The sequence below is a fragment of the Vicia villosa genome, unplaced genomic scaffold, assembly GCF_029867415.1.
Source record: "Vicia villosa cultivar HV-30 ecotype Madison, WI unplaced genomic scaffold, Vvil1.0 ctg.000758F_1_1, whole genome shotgun sequence".
Taxonomy (NCBI): Eukaryota; Viridiplantae; Streptophyta; class Magnoliopsida; order Fabales; family Fabaceae; genus Vicia; species Vicia villosa.
In genome coordinates, this window is record NW_026705339.1 from 87,630 (window position 1) to 110,582 (window position 22,953).

Here is a 22,953-nt window from a genome sequence, read left to right on the forward strand (position 1 = left end):
ATTCAACTGATTTTTTTCTAGAATGTTTTCCCCTATGGCAAAATCTAATTAGGGTATGTGAAGGTGAAAGAAAGAAAGCGCAGATGATTTGAAGCAAAAATGAAGTGTTGCAAACGGAAATGAGATAATACGAGGATTTTAACAAAAGTAAGATGAAGAGATATCACAAAACACCCAGCAACTACCCATCACATTTCTCCACCAACTCGCCAAGAAACGTTCACTCCTTCTGCCACTACCATACTCCTCATGCCGCTACCATTGGCGTGATCTCCGCTTTCCTTGCTGTTGGTCTACTCTCTGTTTATCCTGTTAGTTATTTGGTTCATCCTTTACAAGAAAAGGATGTTAGCAAAGAAACATACAATTGTAGTAGTTGCACGAGCGTCCAGCTTAGTTATAAATGCAGATTACGAGTATTTTCTGAGTTTTTCTAAACTTCTATTCAACACCAACAATTTTGATGAAAATCGGGTTTTTGAACGTGGAAGGTTTGATAAAGTCTACCGAGGAGAGTTAACTAATGGTTGAAAAATGGGGGGAGTCAAGCTTGCGGTCAGGGCATCAATGAATGTATAGCCAAAATCGAAACTTTATTCAAGTCCCGACATGGAAATATAGTTTCTCTGATCGATTATTGTAAGCATAATACATAATTGATTTGGTTTATCAGCATATCGAAAAAGGCATCCTCAAGAGTCATCTTTATGGATCTTCTCATCCATATTTATCTTGGAAACAAATGCTCAATGTTTGTATTGGAACTGCCAAAGACTCAATTATCTACATTCCACATAAGTGACACCTCTCATTCATCGCGATGTTAAATTGACAACATCTTTCAACACCACTTTCAATCTTACCAAATTTGTGAGCTTCTAAAGAGGCTATACAAATCTAATATATTCATAGCACTCATATTCTTTGGCTCCCCAGTTGCAACCAAAATGGAATCAAATTGAGGATTCAGGATCATAAGTACATTTACAATATGTTGATCGTTATGGCTTTAACACACCAACTTTCATTTGATTAACTACACTAATCAGTTTTGATTAATAATCATTTATATTCTAATTAGTTAGACTAATGATTTTTTTATTAATAAATAATAATCACCATCTTCTGAACTTCTTCCTTATTCTTTAATCCATATTTTTTTCTTAACTATCGGAGCTTTACCCTTTTTTATAAGAAGAGGAAGTATTTCTTTCATTTTCTACTAAAGAAGATATGAATAGGAGATAATGACATTTTCTTCCTCTCTTGTTTGTGTGAGTCTATGAAAAGAAACATTACTTTTTTCACCCTTAATGCATCTTTGGGAAAAATCTAAAATGTTCCTCAACTAAGAAATGTATTTTTAAAAGTACCAAAACATTAGAAAAATTTAGAACTTTATTTTCGAAAACGGTTGTTTTTCACACATAAATACACAAAATGTAACATAAATTAACCTTAATTGTTATTATGACATACATTAAAAAAATAACACTACATAGAAAATTGTTAACGTAAATCTAACATTATACTTTATCACCATGTGATGGACAACCTTGACACATATGATTTCATTGATCGACGTTTGGATTTATGAGTTGTCAATCCTCATTCCTTATGGAAGGTTATGGAAACCGCAAAAAGGCGTTGTTGATCGCGGTGCTGATAGACCTAACTTGATGAAGGATATTTTTTGGGAATTAGAGGAGGCTCTTCGACTCCAAAAAGCTGCATTTCCTGGTTCTCCTGCTAGAGATAGATCCGACAAAATTGTGGAGCCTGCTCATCAGGATGCAACAACTTTATCTTCTTCTCACGCTTCTGTAGTTTATGAGGATTCAATTTATTTTTCGTTTTCTAGAATGTTTTCCTCGATGGAAAAATCCAATGAGGGTATGTGAAGTTTTTTTTCTTCATGATATTATCTTGCTCTTTAGGTTAGCACAACTTTATTTTGATATTATGGATACATTATATGTTAACTCTTTAGGTTAGCACAATTTTGTTGTGATATTATTGATACATTACATATTTTATAAAGAAACTTTTTACAAAAGCTTTAAATGAATAGTTGATTTGAATAGTTATTCTTAAAATATTATTTTAGGTATTTCATTTTTTTATTGAAATTTTTTTTAGATACAAAAATTTCAAAAAATTACTTAATTTTGAAGTTATTTCAAATATATTTTCATAAAAATCACTTTTGAAATATTACTTTTTGAAAAAATTAAGATTTTGACTATGCTTTAGTTTTCAATAATGTTTGTTTATGTTATAGTATGTTAAAAATAATGTTTCAATTTATGAAAAACGAATATAAAAAACTATAATATTTTAGAAAACGGTTTTGTAAAACTATTTTCAAAAAATACAAAGAAAAAATACATTTGTTAAAGCTTTTAAATAGGCTTTGCAAATTTTAAATATTCATAGCACTCACATTCTTCATTTGATTAGCTAGAATAATCAATTTTGATAAATATTCATTTATCTTCTAATTAGCTAGAAAAATGATTTTTTATTAATAAATAATACTAGTAATCATTATCTTATGAAATTATTCCTTATTTTTCAATCCATACTTTCTTCTTAATTATTGGAGTTTTACCTTTTTTTTTTATAAGATGAGAACGTATTTCTCTCATTTTCTACTAAAAAAGAAATGAAAAGGAAATAATGACATTTTCTTCCTCTCTTGTTAGTGTGAGTGTCTAAAAAAAAGCATTACTTTCTCCACCCTTAATGCATCTTTGGGAAAAATCCAAAATGTTCCTCAAATATGAAATGTATTTTTAAACGTACCAAAACATTAGAAAAATTTAGAACTTCATTTCCGAAAACGGTTGTTTTTCACAAATAAATACAGAGAATGTAACATAAATTAACGTCAATTTTTATTATGATATACATTAAAAAAAGTAATATTAAATAGAAAATTGTTAATGTAAATCTAACATTATACTTTATCACCATGTGATGGACAACCTTTACATAGAGGTTTTCATTAACCGGCGTTTGGATATGGGAGTTGTCAATCCTCATTCCTTAAGGAAGGTTCTGGAAACCGCAAAAAAATGCTTTGTTGATCGCGGTGTTGATAGACCCTCGATGAAGTATATTTTGTGGGATTTAGAGGAGGCTCTTCGACTCCAAGAAGTTGTATTTCCATGTTTGCCTGCTAGAGATAGTTTCGACGGGATTGTGGAGCTTGCTCATTAAGATGCAACAACTTCATCTTCTTCTTACGCTTATGCAGTTGATGAGGATTCAACTGATTTTTTTGTTTTCTAGAATGTTTTCCCATATGGAAAAATCTAATTAGGGTATGTAAAGGTGAAAGAAAGAAATGCAGCTGATTTGAAGCGAAAATGAAGTGTTGCAAACGGAAACGAGATAGTGCGAAGATTTTAACAAAAGTAACATGAGGAGATATCAAAAAACACCCAGCCACTACCCCTCACATTTCTCCACCAACTCTCCAAGAAACTATCACTCCTTCTGCCTCTACCATACTCTTCATGGCGCCACCATTGGCGTGATCTCTGCTTTCCTTGTTGTTGGACTACTCACGCTTGCTGTGCTGTTAATTAGTTTGTTCATCGTTTACAAGAAAAAGGATGTTGGCAAAGAAACATACCGATTGAGTAGTTGCACCAGCGACCAGCCTAGTATCAAGAGCAGATTACGAGTATTTTCTGAACTTCAAATCAGCACCAACAATTTTGATGAAAATCGGGTTATTGAACGTGGAGGGTTTGATAAAGTCTACCGAGGAGAGTTGACTGATGGTAGAAAAATGGGGGAGTCAAGCTTGCGGTCTGGGCATCAATGAATTTATAGCCAAAATCGTAACTTTATTCAAGTACCGACATGGAAATATAGTTTCTCTGACCGGTTATTGTAAGCATAATACATAATTGATTTGGTTTATCAGTATATTTAAAAAGGCACCCTCAAGAGTCATCTTTATGGATCTTCTCGTCCATCTTTATCTTGGAAACAAAGGCTCAATGTTTGTATTGGAATTGCCAAAGGACTCAATTATCTACATTCCGCATAAGTCACACCTCTCATTAATCGCGATGTTAAGTTGACAACATATTGTTGGACTGTAATTTCAATGCCAAGGTTGGAGATTTTGGAATCTCCAGAATCGGCCCCAGTAAGATCAAACTCATGTCACCACTGATATCAAGGGTACCTTCAGATACCTCGATACGGAATATTTTCAAAAAAGGCAACTTATGGTAAAATTTGATATTTATTCATATGGAGTTGTCCTCATTGAAATCTTCGCTCAATTTAAAAGATTGGGAAGTTTGAGCATATCATTGAATGACATTTGGATATGGGAGTTGTCAATCCTCACTCCTTAATTTTGAAGATATTTCAAATAGATTTTCATAATAATTATTTTTGAAATATCACTTTTTGAAAAAATTGCGATTTTGACTATGTTTTAGTTTTCAATAATGTTTGTTTATGTTATAGTATGTCAAAAATAATGTTTCAATTTAAGAAAAAGATTATAAAAAGACAAGTAATCTTTTGAAAAACGATTTTGTTAAATCTATTTTCAAAAATAAAAAGATAAAATCTGTTTTTTTAAATATGAAAAAAAACATGGCCAATGGGAAGAAAAAGCAATCCATTATATGCTAGCCACACACAAAACCAAAAATTCATAATGAATTCGGCAAGAGAACTTAGCAGTGTGGAAAGTTTTATTGATCTTTCTACTAAGTTTTCGACGTCTCTTTCAATCATACCAAATTTGTGAGCTTCTAAAGAAGCTATGCAAATCGTATATATCCATAGGACTCACATTCTTCATTTGATTGGCTAGAATAATCAATTTTGATAAATAATCATTTATCTTCTAATTAGCTAGAATAATGATTTTTTTTATTAATAAATAATAATCACTATCTTCTGAAATTATTCCTTATTTTTCACTCCATACTTTCTTCTTAATTATTGGAGCTTTACCTTATTATTATTAGATGAGGACGCATTTCTCTCATTTTCTACTAAAAAAAAATGAAAAGGAAATGATGACATTTTCTTCCTCTTTTGTTAGTGTGAGTGTTTAAAAAAAGCATTACTTTTTCCACCCATAATGCATCTTTGGGAAAAATTCAAAATGTTCCTCAAATATGAAATGTATTTTTAAATGTACCAAAAAATTAGAAAAATATAGAACTTTATTTCCGAAAACGTTTGTTTTTCACAAATAAATACAGAGTACGTAACATAAATTAAAGTCAATTATTATTATGATATACATTAAAAAAGTAACATTACATTGAACATTGTTAATGTAAATCTAACATTATACTTTATCACCATGTGATGGACAACCTTGACATAGAGGTTTTCATTGAACAACGTTTGGATATAGGAGTTGTCAATCCTCATTTCTTAAGGAAGGTTGTGGAAACCGCAAAAAAAAATGCGTTGTTGATCGCGGTGTTGATAGACCTTCGATGAAGGATATTTTGTGGGATTTAAAGGAGGCTCTTCGACTCCAAGAAGTTGCATTTCCATGTTTGCCGACTAGAGATAGTTCCGACAAGATTGCGGAGCTTACTCATTAAGATGCATCAACTTCATATTCTTCTTACGCTTCTGCAGTTATTGAGGATTCAACTGATTTTTTGTTTTCTAGAATGTTTTCCCATATTGCAAAATCTAATTAGGGTATTTGAAGGTGAAAGAAAGAAAATGCAGATGATTTGAAGCGAAAATGAAGTTTTGCAAATGGAAACTAGATAATGCGAAGATTTTAACAAAAGTAAGAAGAAAAGATATCACAAAACACCCAGCAACTACCCCTCACATTTATCCACCAACTCGCCAAGCAACTTTCACTCCTTCTGCCTCTACCATACTCTTCATGCCGCTACTAATGGCGTGATCTCTGCTTTGTTAGACGCTAGGCTTACGTATCTAGAGGGGGGTGAATAGATACTTCAGAATTTATTCGGATTTCCTTAAAAGATTATGGCGAAAGCGTTTACGGATCGACTCGCGTCTATTCCGAACCGCTAAGGGAAGGATCAGATATGTATTTAAACCACAAACTGATTACGATGTAATGATGAAAACAATTAGAGAATCAATAGGTTGAAATGCGATAAATTGTTTAAGTGTTTGCTTGAGTAAACTTGTTTTCAATGACTTAGATATATGATGAAAGCAATATATCAAACACTTGGTGATAATGTCCAAATTGAGTTATGTATCAATGTGTGGTGACTTGTGATGATTATGCAGAATCTTATCACACAAGTTTAACACTTGATATGTTAATAAATTTGCAATTATGACCAGAAATAAGCGAAACGTAACGAAAAGATAAAAGCAATAAGAACACGATATTTGTTCAGGCAGTTCGTCGATCGTCCTCGCTACGATTACATCTGCCCCCAATTCCAAACGGGAATTGGAATGTCTTTCATTATGATTGAAAAGAGTTTGTACAAAGAAGATAACAAAGCAATAACGATAAACCAATTATGTTGATTCCTTGTATCTTCTTTCCCTTGATCTTTAGCCAGATCAAGTATCCTCCAAGAGCTTATCGTTGATTCCCTTTCTGCAGTGTTGTAAATTGCTTGAACCTTTGTTCTTCAATCTTCACACTCAGCTGAATCCTTGATGAAGCCTCTTGACAAAAACCCCTAAAATTCACCAATCTTGGAGGACAAAATCCGCAGATTTTATTCACCAAAAACCCCACAAATCTTCACCCACTGGGAACCTTCAATTCCTTTTCATGGACGTTATCGATCTTGATCACAAACCCTCACCATAAGAATTGTTGTCTGTAATTGTGTTGGAGTTGAGAAGAAGAAAGAAGATGAGAAGCCTTTGTGTATCTTTCAGTTGTTGGTGTTGAAAATGAATAATTAACAGAAAATGATATAAATAGGTGCAGCACAGCTAACGCAGAGCAAAGGCATCATTTGGCAGGTTTTGAGGTAATAGGTCGACCTACCTCATTGATTGGGTCGACCTAAATGGAGCAAATTCAACACAATTCTGTTTGTGTCCAGTTGGGTCGACCTGTTGGAGCTCTGGGTCGACCTAACAGCAGTTGGATTTGGTTCTTGTGGTTTTTTTCAGTTTAGGTCGACCTAGGCACTTGGTTGAGTCGACCTAAATGGGACAGAGGTGAATCTTCTTTATTTACTTCAGTTTGAGTCGACCTAAGGGCTGAGTGGGTCGACCTATATGAGACAAATTTCTTATGCTGAGTGAATGAAGCCTTATAGGTCGACCTGGGCTTGTGGTGGGTCGACCTAAAATGTCTTAGATAGCCAAAATCCTACTTTTCCTTGTGTCATTCAGTTGTGGCTTGATATTTGTTCACTTATGATGTTTGCCATGAATCGAAAACTTCTTGATGAGTGTAGGCTTGTACTTACATACTCCCCCTTTTTGATGATGGCAAACATTGGTTGAATGACGTAAGCTCCCCCGTACTTGAATGCGTAAGCTCCCCCGTACTTGAATACGTAAGCTCCCCCGTACTCATACTCTCTCATAGTATCGTGTCTGACAGAGACCCGAGATTTACGTCTAAGTTCTAGGAAGGTTTGCAGAGAGTGTTGGATACTAAACTGAGGTTGAGTTCTGCTTATCATCTGCAGACTGACGGACAGACGGAAAGGACGATTCAATCGTTAGAATATTTGTTACGGGCTTGTGTGTTAGAAGAAGGAGGTGCTTGGGATAGTTATCTGCCTTTGATTGAGTTTACCTACAACAATAGTTATCATTCGAGTATTGGTATGGCTCCGTTTGAGGCTTTGTATGGTAGGAGATATAGAACACCGTTGTGTTGGTACGAATCTAGTGAGAGTGCGGTGATCGAGCCAGAAATTGTGCAACAAACTACAGAAAAGATTAAAATGATTCAGGAGAAGATGAAAGTTTCTCAAAGTCGTCAGAAAAGTTATCACGACAAGAGGAGGAAAACGCTTGAGTTTCAAGAGGGAGACCAAGTGTTTATGAGAGTAACTCCTATGACAGGTATTGGTCGGACGCCGAAGTCAAGGAAGTTGACACCGTGTTTTATTGGTCTGTTTCAGATTTCGGAAAAAGTAGGAGAAGTAGCCTATTGTATTGTTTTGCCACCGATGCTTGCAAATTTGCATGATTTATTCCATGTGTCTCAGTTGAGGAAATACATTGCGGATCCGTCCCATGTGATCCAAGTAGATGATGTACAGGTGAAAGACAACTTGACGGTTGAGGCTTTACCAGTGAGGATTGAAGATCGAAAGCTGAAGCAATTGTGTGGCAAAGAGATAGCTTTGGTTAGAGTAGCCTGGGGAGGACCGGCTGATGGAAATGTTACCTGGGAGCTAGAAATCCAGATAAAAGACTCCTATCCGGAACTCTTTACTTGAGGTATATTTTCGAGGACGAAAACTCTTTTAGTGGGGGGAGTTGTAACACCCGTATATTTTAATTTCTAATTTAATTGGAAATTGAATTAATAATTAGACTTATTTTGTTTTTATGAATATAAATTGGAAAAGAATGGTTTATGGTATTGGGCCATGTGTGATGTTAGTAAGAATGAGGTGTTAAGTTAGTAAATCCCATTACTAATTTAATGTTATTTTCATAAAATAATAAGGGAATTGGAGAGAAGTTATGGAACGTGAAAGACTGAAGAATTGGGAGCTCAAGAACGTGAAAGAGAAGCAGTAGAGGGAGAGACCAATCAAGAACGTTTGACTAAGGTAAGGGGGGACTCTCCGGTTAACATTTCTTATCGTGTTTTAGATGATAACATTGATTAGGAATATTGTCTAGGTCAATTGGATTATATGTTAGGTTTAGGGAGGTTATAATTGATGAAATTGCATAGATTATTGGTTAATAATGTGTTGTTTTGATGTATAATGATGTATGACGATGCAAATGATGATTATTTATCTGTATATGATGTTTAGAATCGATTTTGGACTTAGGATGTGTGAGATCGCAGGGTCTGCCGCAGACCTGAGAATCTGCAAAATCGCACGTCCGCTAAGCGGAGGTAGGTCCGCAGAGCAGAGGTCCCAACATAGTTTGCCTCTGTCACGAGTCGCTAGTGGTCCGCTGAGCGGACCTTGCTGTGCAGAAATTTTCCAAACTTGAAAATGATGTATCTTTTGAATCGTTGGCCTGTTTTGAGTGTCATTTTGAGTATGATGGACCTCATAAAATAACCTGTGTATTTAAATGATGAAATGAGGTGTAACTTTTGATTATTTTGAATCATGATGGTATCGTTTGATGAATGATGTATTGTGTATATATGTGATGAGATATGATAGTACATGTTATGTTGAAGCAATGATCATGTGATGATTTATTGGTTGTATGATGATGATTGGATGGTAATTGAATGGTGCTAATATATATATATATATATATATATATATATATATATATATATATATATATATATATATATATATATATATATATATATATATATATATATATGTGTGAACATGCTTAATGATGATGATGATGATGATGGTACGAGATGAGACGATGATATTCATCGGATCGACGATGTTATAAGTGTGTTGTATATATTTGCATTCATTCATTAGCATATGTTGAGGGGTGAATCTAATTGATGTTGTGGATTCAGTGAAGGGCATAATTCCCATTGAGTGGAATTGTGCTAGCAGGGCCGTATCTTGATGATGTTGGATTGGTTGTTGGGTTATTCCCATTGATGATGTTTGGTACCACATGCATAGTGTCAGTTCATTCATATGCATGATTTCATAACATGATTGAATGTGTTTCAGTGTTATAAATTGATGATGTGTTGGTTGCGTGTTTTGTTGAATTGTCTGAATATAATATGATTAGGTGAATGATATAACTATGATGTGTTATTATTTATGATGCAATAATATTTGTTAATTGCGATGAGACTCACCCTTACATGTTGTTATTTTCAGATTGAGGTAGCGGCTTTCCGACTTGGTGAGGATTAGCTCATTAGTCAGTGCGTTTTAGTTTAGCGTCAGGTGTCATGCTCTGATATAGTGTAACATTGGGGAACGTGATGTTTTGAGTTTATATTTTATAACTCTAATTGTTTGTTTTGAGTTTGAAGGATAAATTTTTAAAAGATGTTGAACTTATCTGTATGATTTAATTTCCGCTGTGTTAACATGAATTATTATGTATTATGATGAATTTCCTCAGTGAACGCATGGCAATGACATATGATATTTATTTTTAATATGAATTGTGGCACCCTTGTTTTATGTTACTCTGAAATATTTATTTAATTGTCGCGGGGTTTATAAGGATGTTACAACTACCATCTTTCCATGCATAGCAGACACAACAAGACCGAACCTCTCAACACAATCAGCAACAATAAAGCAATGAGTAGCACCGGTATCAATAATAGTAGTTAAAGAAATGCTATTAATGAAACTAGTACCTCGGATGAGTCTGTCCTCACTAGTGGTCTGAGTTCCCGACAAGGCGAACACCTTTCCACTAGATTGATCCTTCTTCGGTTTCTGACACTTGGTACTAACGTGCCTCTCTTCACCACAGTTGAAACACACCACATCCTTACTCTTGAACTCAGGTGCAGCATGACCAGGTTGTCCATAACGGAAACACCTCCTCGCATCAGCAGTACACACATTGCTCTTATGACCGGCTTTGCCACACTTAAGCACACAATACTAGTAGGAGCATCTCCCCCACTAGTCTTCTTGCCCTCATAAGCCCTCTGCTTACCCTTGCCATTAGGAGCATCATAAGGCTTGCCACGACCTTGCTGACTTTTGCTCCTCGAAGATACGACAACAATCAACCAAATCCGCAAAGACACGAATCTTTTGGTAACCAACCGCTTTCTTGATCTCGGAACGCAATCCATTCTCAAACTTAATGCACTTTGAGAATTCACCAGTTGGCCCATCATAATGTTGGTAAAACTTAGCCAACTCGCCAAACTTAACAGCATACTCCACAACCGACTTGCTTCCTTGCCTCAACTCAAGAAATTTAATCTCTTTCGTGCCACGGACACCTTCAGGAAAGTACTTCCTCAAGAACTCCCTACGGAAAACAGCCCAAGTGACTCCTTCGCCACTAGCCTCCAACCTCTCACAAGTCTCGAGCCACCAATCATCAACTTCAACCGCTAACTGATGAGTCCCATACCGAACCTTCTGCTCTGGAGAGCAATCCATCAGACGAAAGATCCGTTCAATCTCATTTAGACAAGTCAATGCGCCATCAGAATCATGGGTACCCTTGAAAATAGGTGGATTCTCCCTCTGGAAAGTAGCCAAATTGCGAGATGCAGCATTCTCACCACCATTAGGCTGATGCTCTAAAGCTTGAGCCATTGCCTCCAAGGCAGCAGCAATCGCATCATCGTTCCTTCCTGCCATCTCGAGTTGTCACTACAACACAAAAGCAATCACAACCAGACAACAATACATGATTACTAACCAACTACGACACGACACGTGGCCGGACGGACCGACCTGCTCTGATACCATTAATGTAACACCCCGAATCTACCTCGCAATTTATATGACAATCAGACTAATTAAAGATACGAAAACATGCATAACAGAGTGTCACATTTGATCAATATAAGAAAACACAACATATTGCATCAAAGCTCATATAATGGATACATAACAATAGTCATGGGGGAATACAAAGTATCATCACAACTATGCAAAACATCGCATAATGTAGCAGCGGAACACATAAATCATAACATCTCAACATAATGAGAACTTGCCAACATGGCATCCATGAAATATCGTGTCATCATACGAGTTAATATCAAAATTTAACAAATACAAGGTAACATAGAGCAACACAAACGGTGAAACCCCCAGGTGCTACGTATCAGAGCATAAGATACACTGACGCGAACAATAAGCTAACGTCTACTCGTCATCAGTACCTGCAAGTTACCACCGAAGAGGTAACATACAACAGAAGGGGTGAGATATCATTCACGATAAAGAAACGTATGATAATACTTATAGCGGAAAAATAAGAATCATACGCATTCACCACTTCTCAACATATGCATTTTTGCAACAATCATATATATTATCAATTATCCAAGATATATAGTATTCAAGCAACATAGCATTCAAACATCATGGTATTCAAGTAACATAGCATTCAGATCCTCATTCATATCATATAACAAATGCAACATATTCATCATCGCATAATACCAAAATATGACTCAATATGTAACTCGATATAATGCACATGCATGTGGTACCATTTGGAGTAAAACTCCCACTTCTCTTTTGCCATTAGGTCCACTTCACATTTTCCATTTTCAGGCCATCGTCACATTTGCCATTAAGGCCACTTCACATTTATTCAATGGATGAGACTCAATGATGCAACATCCATATTCACGTCATTTATCACATACCAACTAAACATCATCAATTCAATGTCGCAATTTAATGACAACCACAATATCATTACTGTTCAAAGCAATGAATCACTTCGCAATCACGTCACTTCTCATATCAAAGCACAACAATATCACTTCACATCACATAAAACCATCAAGGAAAAAAATACAATTTTCAAGATGTTGTCAAGGGCTATTCAATTATATATCATCATATAGGAATTAATTTCAGCTTCACATAGGTTCAAACGACATATAAAACGGATCTACGAATCAAAAGTTACGCATATTTGAGTTTTCCCAAATCTGCCTACAGTTCGCGGTGCCAACCTTGTTCGCAGCGCGATGACAGAAGTTTTGCTGTTCGCGGGGCGAACCGAACGAAAATCAGAATTTCAGTTCAACTAACAGCTACGGGTTCCAATCAAAAATCACCCAAAATCTCATTCCAGACCAATTCCAGCACATATTAGTGATACCTAGCATGTTACTACTCATGGGCAATCATTATAACATCATTCAACACAATAACTCACAAAAACCCAATTGATTTCACTCAAAACCTAACATTTATCAAGAAAACGATTCAATACATATAACCCCTAAATTCCACCATAAACTATCATCATAGATCCCTTTAGAATGAAAGAACCCCACCCTTACCTTGGTTGGATTGAAAGAACCTCTAAATCTTCAATGGGTTCTCCTAGTTTCTCCTCTTCCTCCTTTCTCTCCTCCCTTTCTCTTATTTCCCAAATAACCCCTAATTATCATAAAACCCTAATTTTGTTAAACTCTTACTATTTTATTATTACTAATGGGCTCTAATTAACACCCCACTATTACTAACACCAACTTAGGCCCAAATGCCAATTGTTTTACTAACTTAAGTTATTTACAACAACATTAGCATAAAAAGTCAATTAATCACGTAATCATTTAATTCACATATAATCACACAAATAATACGAAAATTTACCAATCACACAAATAAATAAATAAAGCGATTAAAAACGGGACGTTACAATGTGTCGTGCTCAAGTGCCGCCTACAAGCCACCATTAGCGCCTCTACACCCACGCCCTTGGACCCGATCCCGAAGCTAGAGCCGAGACTGGGGGTTGGAATAAGCTGAGCCGAGTTAAGCTTTGTCAAGCCTGAGCCTGACCTGCTAAAAAATTCAATGTCTAAGCCTAGAATGTAACCTATGATATGCTTATTTTTATCCTTGAGCCTAGCCTTTTTTACGGCTTGATTGACCTACTAACCCACTTAAAAGCCTATTTATTTTGAACATTTATAAATAAGCAACTCTACTAATGTTAAATAGACTAAGAAATTAAAATATCAATGAGACTAAATATTTGTTTTCATTGATTCATTCGAGTTTATCTATTAGCATAAGTTTTTTAATACTATTTGTTTGAGAGAACTTATGAAAACAACGTATTACAACAACTTATTATATTGTTCATAAATTTTTTTTCAACTTATTTTCATAAGTTCTTCAAGATAACTAACCTTTATTTTTGAATTTTAATTCAAAGTATTAAATAAAATATTTAAATAATATAGTTATTCATGTTTATTTAAATAGTCAGTCTGATAGGCTTAAAAGGTTTTTTATGGCCTGTGACCTAGTCATTTTAGCTTTAAGTTTTTTCTATTTAAAAAAAAGTCTGACCCGAGCTTTTGTAGGCTATATCGTAAATCCTGTTAGTTGGTATGACATATTCTCACTCCTACCAACAAATCAACAAGAGGGTGTATGAGGGAGACAAATGCAATAAGACTTGCTACCACCACATTTGTCCATGTAATACTTTATACTCTTTAACTATTTTGTTGAGTTAATGTATAATTTTTTATAAATACTTTTAATGTGAGTAACATTTTTTATGTGAGAATATTTCGTATAATATTCATTGTCATCTATTCAATTACACATTTTTCTTATTATATTGAAACATACTCATGATCATTTGCGGCCATTAATCTATTATATATATTAAAACAAATTCCAACATCTTATGCCATATAGTCATATTTTTGCCACATCATTAAACATTTATGCCACATCAAATTTATTCTTATGTGACACCTCTAAAAACTCATCTTTACTTTTCTAAAAAAATTATTTCTCTATTAGATGTCATGGGTTCAACTCCGGATAACAACAAAAATCTTTTAATTTAACAACTAATTACTAATAACTTCAATATAAAATAGTTCTATAAACTTTTAAAAATAATGTATATATATTTCTTGCCATCTTTTCATCTATTTCATCATTATTAATATATTTTTGAAAGATAAAATTAATTTTATCCATTTACTTAGAATAAGTATATGATTTAAGTCAATATAATATAAATTTTGTTTACAAAAATAAAATACTATTAACTAATTACAAAAATTTAGTTGATAGACGAACGTATAAAGTAAGACAAAAAATAAAGTATCAACCTTAAAAGATTTATACTAAAATTTCATACTCGAACGATTAAGACTCTACGTAATCAATCATCACAGTCAAAATTAAGATCTAAGATAAACCTCTCTATTTTTCGAAACAAACATTTTTTATTTTGTATTTTATTCCTCAAATCATTAAGTTATATCATTAAATTTTATTAAGATGACGTGAATAACCTTATTGAAATTGGCAATCTTTTCTCTTTTAATCTTTGGTGGATTTGTCTCTCATTCACAAAATGATGAAGATTTAACAATTTTATAAATATTGGAGTAAAAAAAAGGAAATTAAATATAAAACAAAATTATTAAAAATTTTGACTATGATGATTTGTTGCATACAGTCTAAGTCGCTCGAATCTAGAAATTCTCCCATTCATAAAATGATACATACAGTATGAGACTCTATGATGATTGGGTACATAGAGTCTGAATTGTTAAATGCAGAATTTCTTTCATCTATAAAATGATAAGCATTTAACATTTTTAAAAAATATTGGAAAAAGAATAAATATAAAACAAAAATATTGAAATTTTTTCATTTGTTTGTCATTTTAAAATTTAAATAGCAGCATCCTATTTATCATTTCTATAATTCAAACATATTGTTCTCTCTCTTTTATTCTATTCATCTTAGGGTCACGATTACAATTCATATTATATTAAATAAAATTAAAATATACATACAATCCAATATTACTTAAAAAACTTCATCAATATACTGTGCATCGCGTGGGTGTGAATCTTGTTATAATAATAATAGACGACATAATTCTTGCTATTGAAATTTAGCATTGTTCTTTGTCTATAATTTTTTTGATTAAAATTAAAAGATTATTATAATCTCACTTGGGTTTATATCCCTTAACTATCTCCATTTTCTTAAGAAAACTTTCAAATTAATTAAATAATCAATACACATCCGTATATATGTTCATCAAATATTTAGGGAATTGTTTTAGAGTGTGTAGAAAGCCTATTTTTTGCATGGAAAGATTTCGTCATTGATTTTAAATAAGCATTAAATTTTGCAACGAAACACCATGTGCATGGACTAAGACTTCCTTTTTGACTAGAACTCATTTTTGCAAAACATAATGATCTATCTCTTGACACCATTCTAAAATTTTATAAAGCTCACGTGACCACCGACACCTAAGAAATCAATAATTGATTTGTGACACTCGTTGCCCACTAAAATATAATCCAAAAATGTATAACCGAGACCACAGCTGGTTGGAAAGTTTCTGTGACCTTCTCATGAATCAAAAGTCGGTTTGAGTGGTTGTAATATTTTAATTTTGAAATTGTAAAATATAATATGTTACAATAGATAAATTTTACATTTTTTTATTTAATCTAAAAACAGTTTATAGTTGAATTTTCATTTTATACCTATAAATGAGTTTATACATAAATAAAAACTAAGAGATACAAACTGCGTTGCTATCTTTTTTATGGTAAAGTTAATTCTTTTAAAAATTATATCTGTAGATCTAAGATATACAACATGGTTATTCATAAGTTTTTAGACTGTAAAAACAATTAATTGCTTCTGATGCTAAAAAAATCAAAATATCAAAAGCAAATTGAATAAATATATTTATATTGGTTGTCGAAACACATTTTCTTATGTTTAACCACTTTACTTAAAGTAGCTTTGAGAGTTGTCCATACTAAAATCTTTAGTCTTTAGTCTTAATTAGGGGTGGCAAAACGGACCCTCCGCCTTGCCTTAAGCCTACCAAAAAAAAGCGGGGTGGGCAAGTCCGTCAAGTAAAAATAGACATAAAAATCAAGCCCGCTCAACCAAGGTGGCGGGTTGGTGGGCGGCGGACTTGTCCGCCTATTATTTTATATATTTTTTATTTTTTAATAGATTAATGACCTTTATTATAACTTTCAATTAAAATTTTCACTCATTTTTTAGAACAATTTTTTATTAAGCATCTTTTAAACAAAATTCACTTAAAAAATATTGCATATATTCACAAATAAATGTATAAAATAAAACCATCAAGAATTGAAATTATTCGAATTAACTAAAAAAGGGTCGGCTTAAGGAGGGACGGACTAAACAAATAGGTGGGACGGGCTTTGACAGGCGAAGGGTTTTAGCGGGGAGAGCATTGGCGGGTGGCGGGTTTTGGCGGGGCGAGCTTTGGTGGGCCGTGGGTCCAAAATTTCAACTAAACCCGTCATTTTATGGAGGGTGCACGGGTCAGACCGGTGGGCCACGACCCGTTTTGCCACCCCTAGTCCCAACAGTGGAGAAATTATAGTCAAGTCCACACAAGCATGTTTTCCTCCAATCCAGCCATACACCAAAATATTTGTTGGTCTAAGCGTCGATGGCCCTCATGTATCAGTCAAAAAATTCACATACGCCTCTTTCTTCATAGATACTCTGGTCCGTCAAAATATATCAAACAAGACATCCCTAATTATATCATATCGGTATTTGAAGCCTAAAAACTCTCTACAATGAATCATTTGCTTCATAAATATATCCAAACTTTACGGTAAACAGGACAAACTTCATTAATAAAAAATAATATAATCATCAGATGATATGGTATATTAGAATAGTACGATATTTTACCAGAGACATACATATTAGCCTAACCCAGTAATAAGATTGAAAAATATGTTTTCAGAATTGTCATATTTTTTTGTGTGTAAGCAAGAAATCAAATTAAAGGAAGAATTAAGGGTTATCCAACCTTAGTACACAAAGACGGCCGGCAACCGACACAAAACGAGATTACAAACCAAATATGATTACGATATAAAAGACCAAGGATCTTTGCTAAAATCGTTAAAACTATAGTTGGAGTGAGTAATATCGCCAAAAGAAGACCACCTCCAAACCAAAATTTTGATATTCTAAACCATGTTGTTGATGTTCCAAACCTCAAGCTTAAAGCAAAAGTCATTCCTTGTCAACCAAATAATTCGTGAATTGGCTAACCAAAATACCCCTAATTTTCCTTCTTTAATCTTTTTTACACGACCAAGAGAATGCCACTCCATAAAAGACAGAAGACACTCATCCTCCACCACACCCGGAAAATCCACCCAAGAAGCTATCTTCCTCCAAGCAATTTTAATCACATTGCGCTTAAAAAAGATATGGTTCCTATCTTCCAAGTGATAATCACAAAAAATACACTTTAAGTTAGATAAAGTAAAGTTAATACCTCTACACCTCAAAAGATCTTTAATGGCTAATCTATTAACAAAAAGTCTCCATTCGAAAGCTTTAATCTTGAACGACACCACCATATTCCAAATAAATTCCAAAGCCCCATCACACCTATTAATAGGCCCATAAGGAATACGTGAAAAAGTAAAATGTGAGTAACATGAAGAAATCGTAAAACCCTGTTTCGGATCAAGAGACCAAAAAACTGAATCCTTTACATCAAGCACACCTCCAAAAGACTCTAAACGACCCTTCAAATCCATGAAAAGAGTTAAATTATCCATTCTCGTAATAACAGTTTCGAAAATACCCAAATCACCCCACTTTCACACATTGTCGCACCATCCTCCAGTACCCGTCACCGATACTTTCTTCAAAGAAGAAGCCGAATAAAGCACCGGGAAAGCCTCCTTCAAAATTACATTCTCTAACCAACAAGCTTCCTAAAAAGGGGTATTAAAATATTTCCTATAGAGAAGCGAAAATTAGAGACAATCGGGTCCTTATAAGAATAAGAAAAAAGTCATACCTTTAAAACATCTCGCAACCAAAAAGAAGAAGAGGCAAGCTTATAAGAATCTCCACCACAAAAAACTAGCATAGATAAATCACCGTACCGGACCTTCAAAACATCATACCACAAAGATTTATGCCCTTGCATAATTCTCCATCTCCACTTGTTTAGAAGAGCAAGGTTGAATTCGGCTATATCTTTTATCGCTAATCCCCCCATCAAATAGGGTAAAGTCACAACTTTCCAACTCACCCAATGAATCTTCCATTTCTCTTCAACTCCCCCCACAAGAAATTACTTTGAATCATAGTAAATTCTTTAACCACTTTATCCGGCATCTTGTAAAACGATAAAGTAAAGATGGTAAGAGAACTCAAAATAGATTTCAAAAGAGTGGTCCTACCTCCAAGATTGAGAAAACAATTCTTCCACCCCGCAAAACAATTTTTCATCTTGTTCAAGAGAGGTAACCAAGATGATTCCTTCCTAGGAATGATGTCAATGGGAACTCCAAGAAAGGTGAAATTACTCTCTTCTATTTTGCAAGAAAGATAGAAAGCAGCAACTTCCAAAAAATTAGTCGAGACATTAATACCAATCAATTTGCTTTTATAAAAATTAATACCAAAGCTCGAAACAATTTCAAAGGCTCTCAACATGGTCTTCAATGCCTTCACATGCTTGAGAGTGCTTGAAACTATAAGAAAAGTGATTCCGTTCACGATTCTAGTCTCGATCCATTTGATTTATTAATTTTCTAACACCTTTTAATAACAAACTTCTCAAATTCACCAATATGTTGAATTTTGAAATTGAAAAATATATTTTTAGAATTATCATTTTTTAAATGTCAACACATCAAAATCAATGGTAGGTTTTGAGGAAAGAAATTTGGATGGCAAAAACTGAAATATATGTTCAAATTATTTTTTAAAGTTGTCATAAATTGTTAATTGATGTGGATTCTTATTTTGTGTTTAAATTACTCTAAGGGCGAGAGTTATGCTTCTGATAACTAAGAGAGAGTGTCATGGTTCTTTCCCATTCCTATTAAGGTCCTGTTTGTTTTGGCTTTTTTTAAAAATGATTTTTATAGTATTACTAAATTTTGTGAAAAAATATTTTACAAAGAAACTTTTTATAAAAGCTTCAAATGAAAATTTTGTTTGAATAGTTATTCTTAAAATGTGATTTTAGGTATTTCATCTATTTATAAGAAAAAAATTTAGATATCAAAATTTCAAAAAATCACTTAATTTTGAAGCTATTTCAAATAGATTTTCATAAAAATCATTTTTGAAATATAACTTTTTGAAAAAATTATGATTTTGACTAAGTTTTGATCTTCAGTTATGTATGTTTATATCATAGGATGTCAAATTAAGTGTTTCATTTTAGAAAAAAAAGAATATAAAAAAACTTGTAATATTTTGAAAAACGGTTTTAGAAAATCTATTTTCAAAAATACAAAGAAAAAAAATCGATTTTTAAAAGCTGATACAAACTGGCCCTTAAGATTTACCATCGATCACAATTATTAATTATTGACTGTTTTCTATTATCAGTGAGTATTACTCTAATCATCTGTGCTATAAATATTTATCTTTAGTTTTCTATTTGACAACTATATCGACTATCATTATGATTTTTTTTTAAAACTATTGCAAGCTATCATTTTATTACCGCACTCTACCATTTTGACCACTATTGATCACCACTTTTTTTTTGTCTTTGATAACAAATTTGTTTGTTGTTAAATCGCCACTTTGACCATATTCCACTATCACTTCCAATATCACTATAATTGTTGGTGATAGTGTTGAGTGTAAATGTGAGTGGTTAAAATTCCACATTGTTTATGAATGAGTGAAATGTTGAATTTATAAGAAACAAAACGCATTTACCTATCACCTTAAGGTTTTATGTGGAGATGTGGTGTCTCCCTCTCTTATGGTCTTAGAGCATTGGTCTCATCAGTGCTTCTGATTTCCCCGGAGTCTCTATTATAGGTTTATTTTTAGGCCCGATTATATCCTTATGGAATGTCTGATTGGCCTATAATTCTATTTAAAAGTTTATGACATTATTCATATGGTTTTTTCTACTTATTTTCATAAGTTCTTCAAGATAACTAGTCTTTATTTTTGTATTTTAATTCAAAGTACAAAATACAAGATAATAATAATAATAAATTTATTCATATTTATTTAAATAGGTCGGACTAATAGACTTAAAAGACATTTTTATGGCTTGTGACCTAGCCTCCTTAACTAAATAGACTTATTAAAAAGCCTAGACATTTTTCTATTTAAAAAAAATATGGTCTGGCCTTGGCTTATGTAGGCTCGATCGTAGGCCTCTGTTAGTCGGCATGGTCTATTCTTACCCTAAGTTGTTGATCACCACTTCATCCACCTTTAATTATCAATATTATAAATACCTACTACCACGTCGTCATCCTTTATTCATCAATATTACCAATGTGTACTACCACTCTAGTCACCACTTCGACCACCAAAGACCATCACTAGTCACTTCAATTATCATTGGTCACCACACAGACAATCGTTTCATTCACATCGGATAACATTTTAGCCACTGAAAAACACCACTATGACCATCATCAATCATCATTCTACACATGGTTGTCCACCATTTCAGCCACCTTCAACCATTGTTGATATCCTCTACATCCACCTCTAACCACCACACCACATTTCTTTAATCTCCAATATAACCACCATCAACCATTATGCGACCACTTTGACCATCAACAACCATTATACATCTCTACTATTTCCACCCCTTACCACCACACCACTCACTTCCAAACACCAGTCTAACTATCGAAAACCATTACACTAGACCACTTTCAATCATCACACTATCCATCTCTAATCACTAGTTTGCCCATTATTAATCCCATTAAGACCAGTGACAACCACAACCTACCACCGCAGTCACCACTCCATTAACCTCTGATCATTAATCTGGCCACTATTTTCTACCACTCTAATTACTACTTTGACCATTAAAAACACCACTATGATCATTATCGATATATAACTCGAGTATCGACAACTACCACTTCATTCATCTCTGATCACCTATCTGACTATCATGGAATATCGTTTTGACTATTAGAAACAACCATTCTAATCACTATTGATATCCACCCTAACCACGCCAACCATCACTTTAACCATCATTGACCACCATTGTTGGCCACGACTAAATCTACCTCTAATCTTCAATAAGATCTCTACTAACTACAATCATAGTCATTATTCTGAAATACCAATCACCACTTGTATCATTGTCAACTACGACTTCTTTTAAGATCATAAATCTAACCACTAACAACTACCACTATATCTTCACTATAACCACCACTTTAACCACCCACGGTCTTTTACAACCGTGGTTTAAAAATATTATTAAGTAAATATTATATTTATATATATATATATATATATATATATATATATATATATATATATATATATATATATATATATATATATATATAATCTTTTAACTATTTTGTAAATATTGAGTTGTTTAAGACCTATTTATAATGAAAGATAATTTTTTTATTTCATTTATAACTAATTTTAATTTTTAGAATTTTATAATTCAACATTTAAATTCATTTTAACTTTAAAAAATAATAAAAATTCAAAAACGAAATTAATTTTTTATTTAAAATTTTCTACACATTATTAGACCAAGATGGAACAAAAATCAAATCAATGACCTCTCACTAAATAGTACCATCTCTTGACACATTTTCTCTACTTACCGACCTATCATATGTTTCTATTAGACCGACTAAATTGGGTGACCGTCATTGAAAAACACATCTAGATCCATTGAATTAAACAAAAATACTGTACAACCTTAACCTTAACCAAAACCAAACATAAGAACATGCAAATCAGATAAGAATCTTTTAGTACACAATTTCATTTGTCGCCTTATATACAAATCTGTGGAATATTTTAAGCCATAACTTACTCTTTAATATCTAAAGAATCAAGTCCATTCATTCACATCACAACCAATTAATTAGTACACTCTCTCAAGATTGAAATTTTTGGATCAGATTATCATCTGGACATGATCTGTTGCCTACTGTTTTTCATATTTTATTTTGGATAATATCAAAACATATACTGCCATGATTCTTGTGGGGTCCATAGCTAGCTAAGCAATTGTGACCATGGTCCCACCAACCACATGACCACCCCATTATCTCTTAACTCACTCATCCTTTTACCTTTCTTTTTCTCTATATAAAACCAA

At 33.3% G+C, this 22,953-nt stretch overlaps 1 protein-coding gene across 1 annotated transcript; it reads right to left on the reverse strand.

Moving 5' to 3' along the window:
* Positions 1-10,802: 10,802 nt before the first annotated feature.
* On the reverse strand, positions 10,803-11,447 carry LOC131631000 (uncharacterized). The gene has a single exon (XM_058901762.1). The coding sequence runs from the start codon at positions 11,445-11,447 to the stop codon at positions 10,803-10,805; it is 645 nt and encodes a 214-aa protein (XP_058757745.1).
* Between the last annotated feature and the right edge of the window lie 11,506 nt (positions 11,448-22,953).

Coding starts and splice junctions, on each gene's coding strand:
- LOC131631000 (XM_058901762.1), bottom strand. CDS start 11,447: ATGGCAGGAAGGAACGATGATGCGATTGCTGCTGCCTTGGAGGCAATG.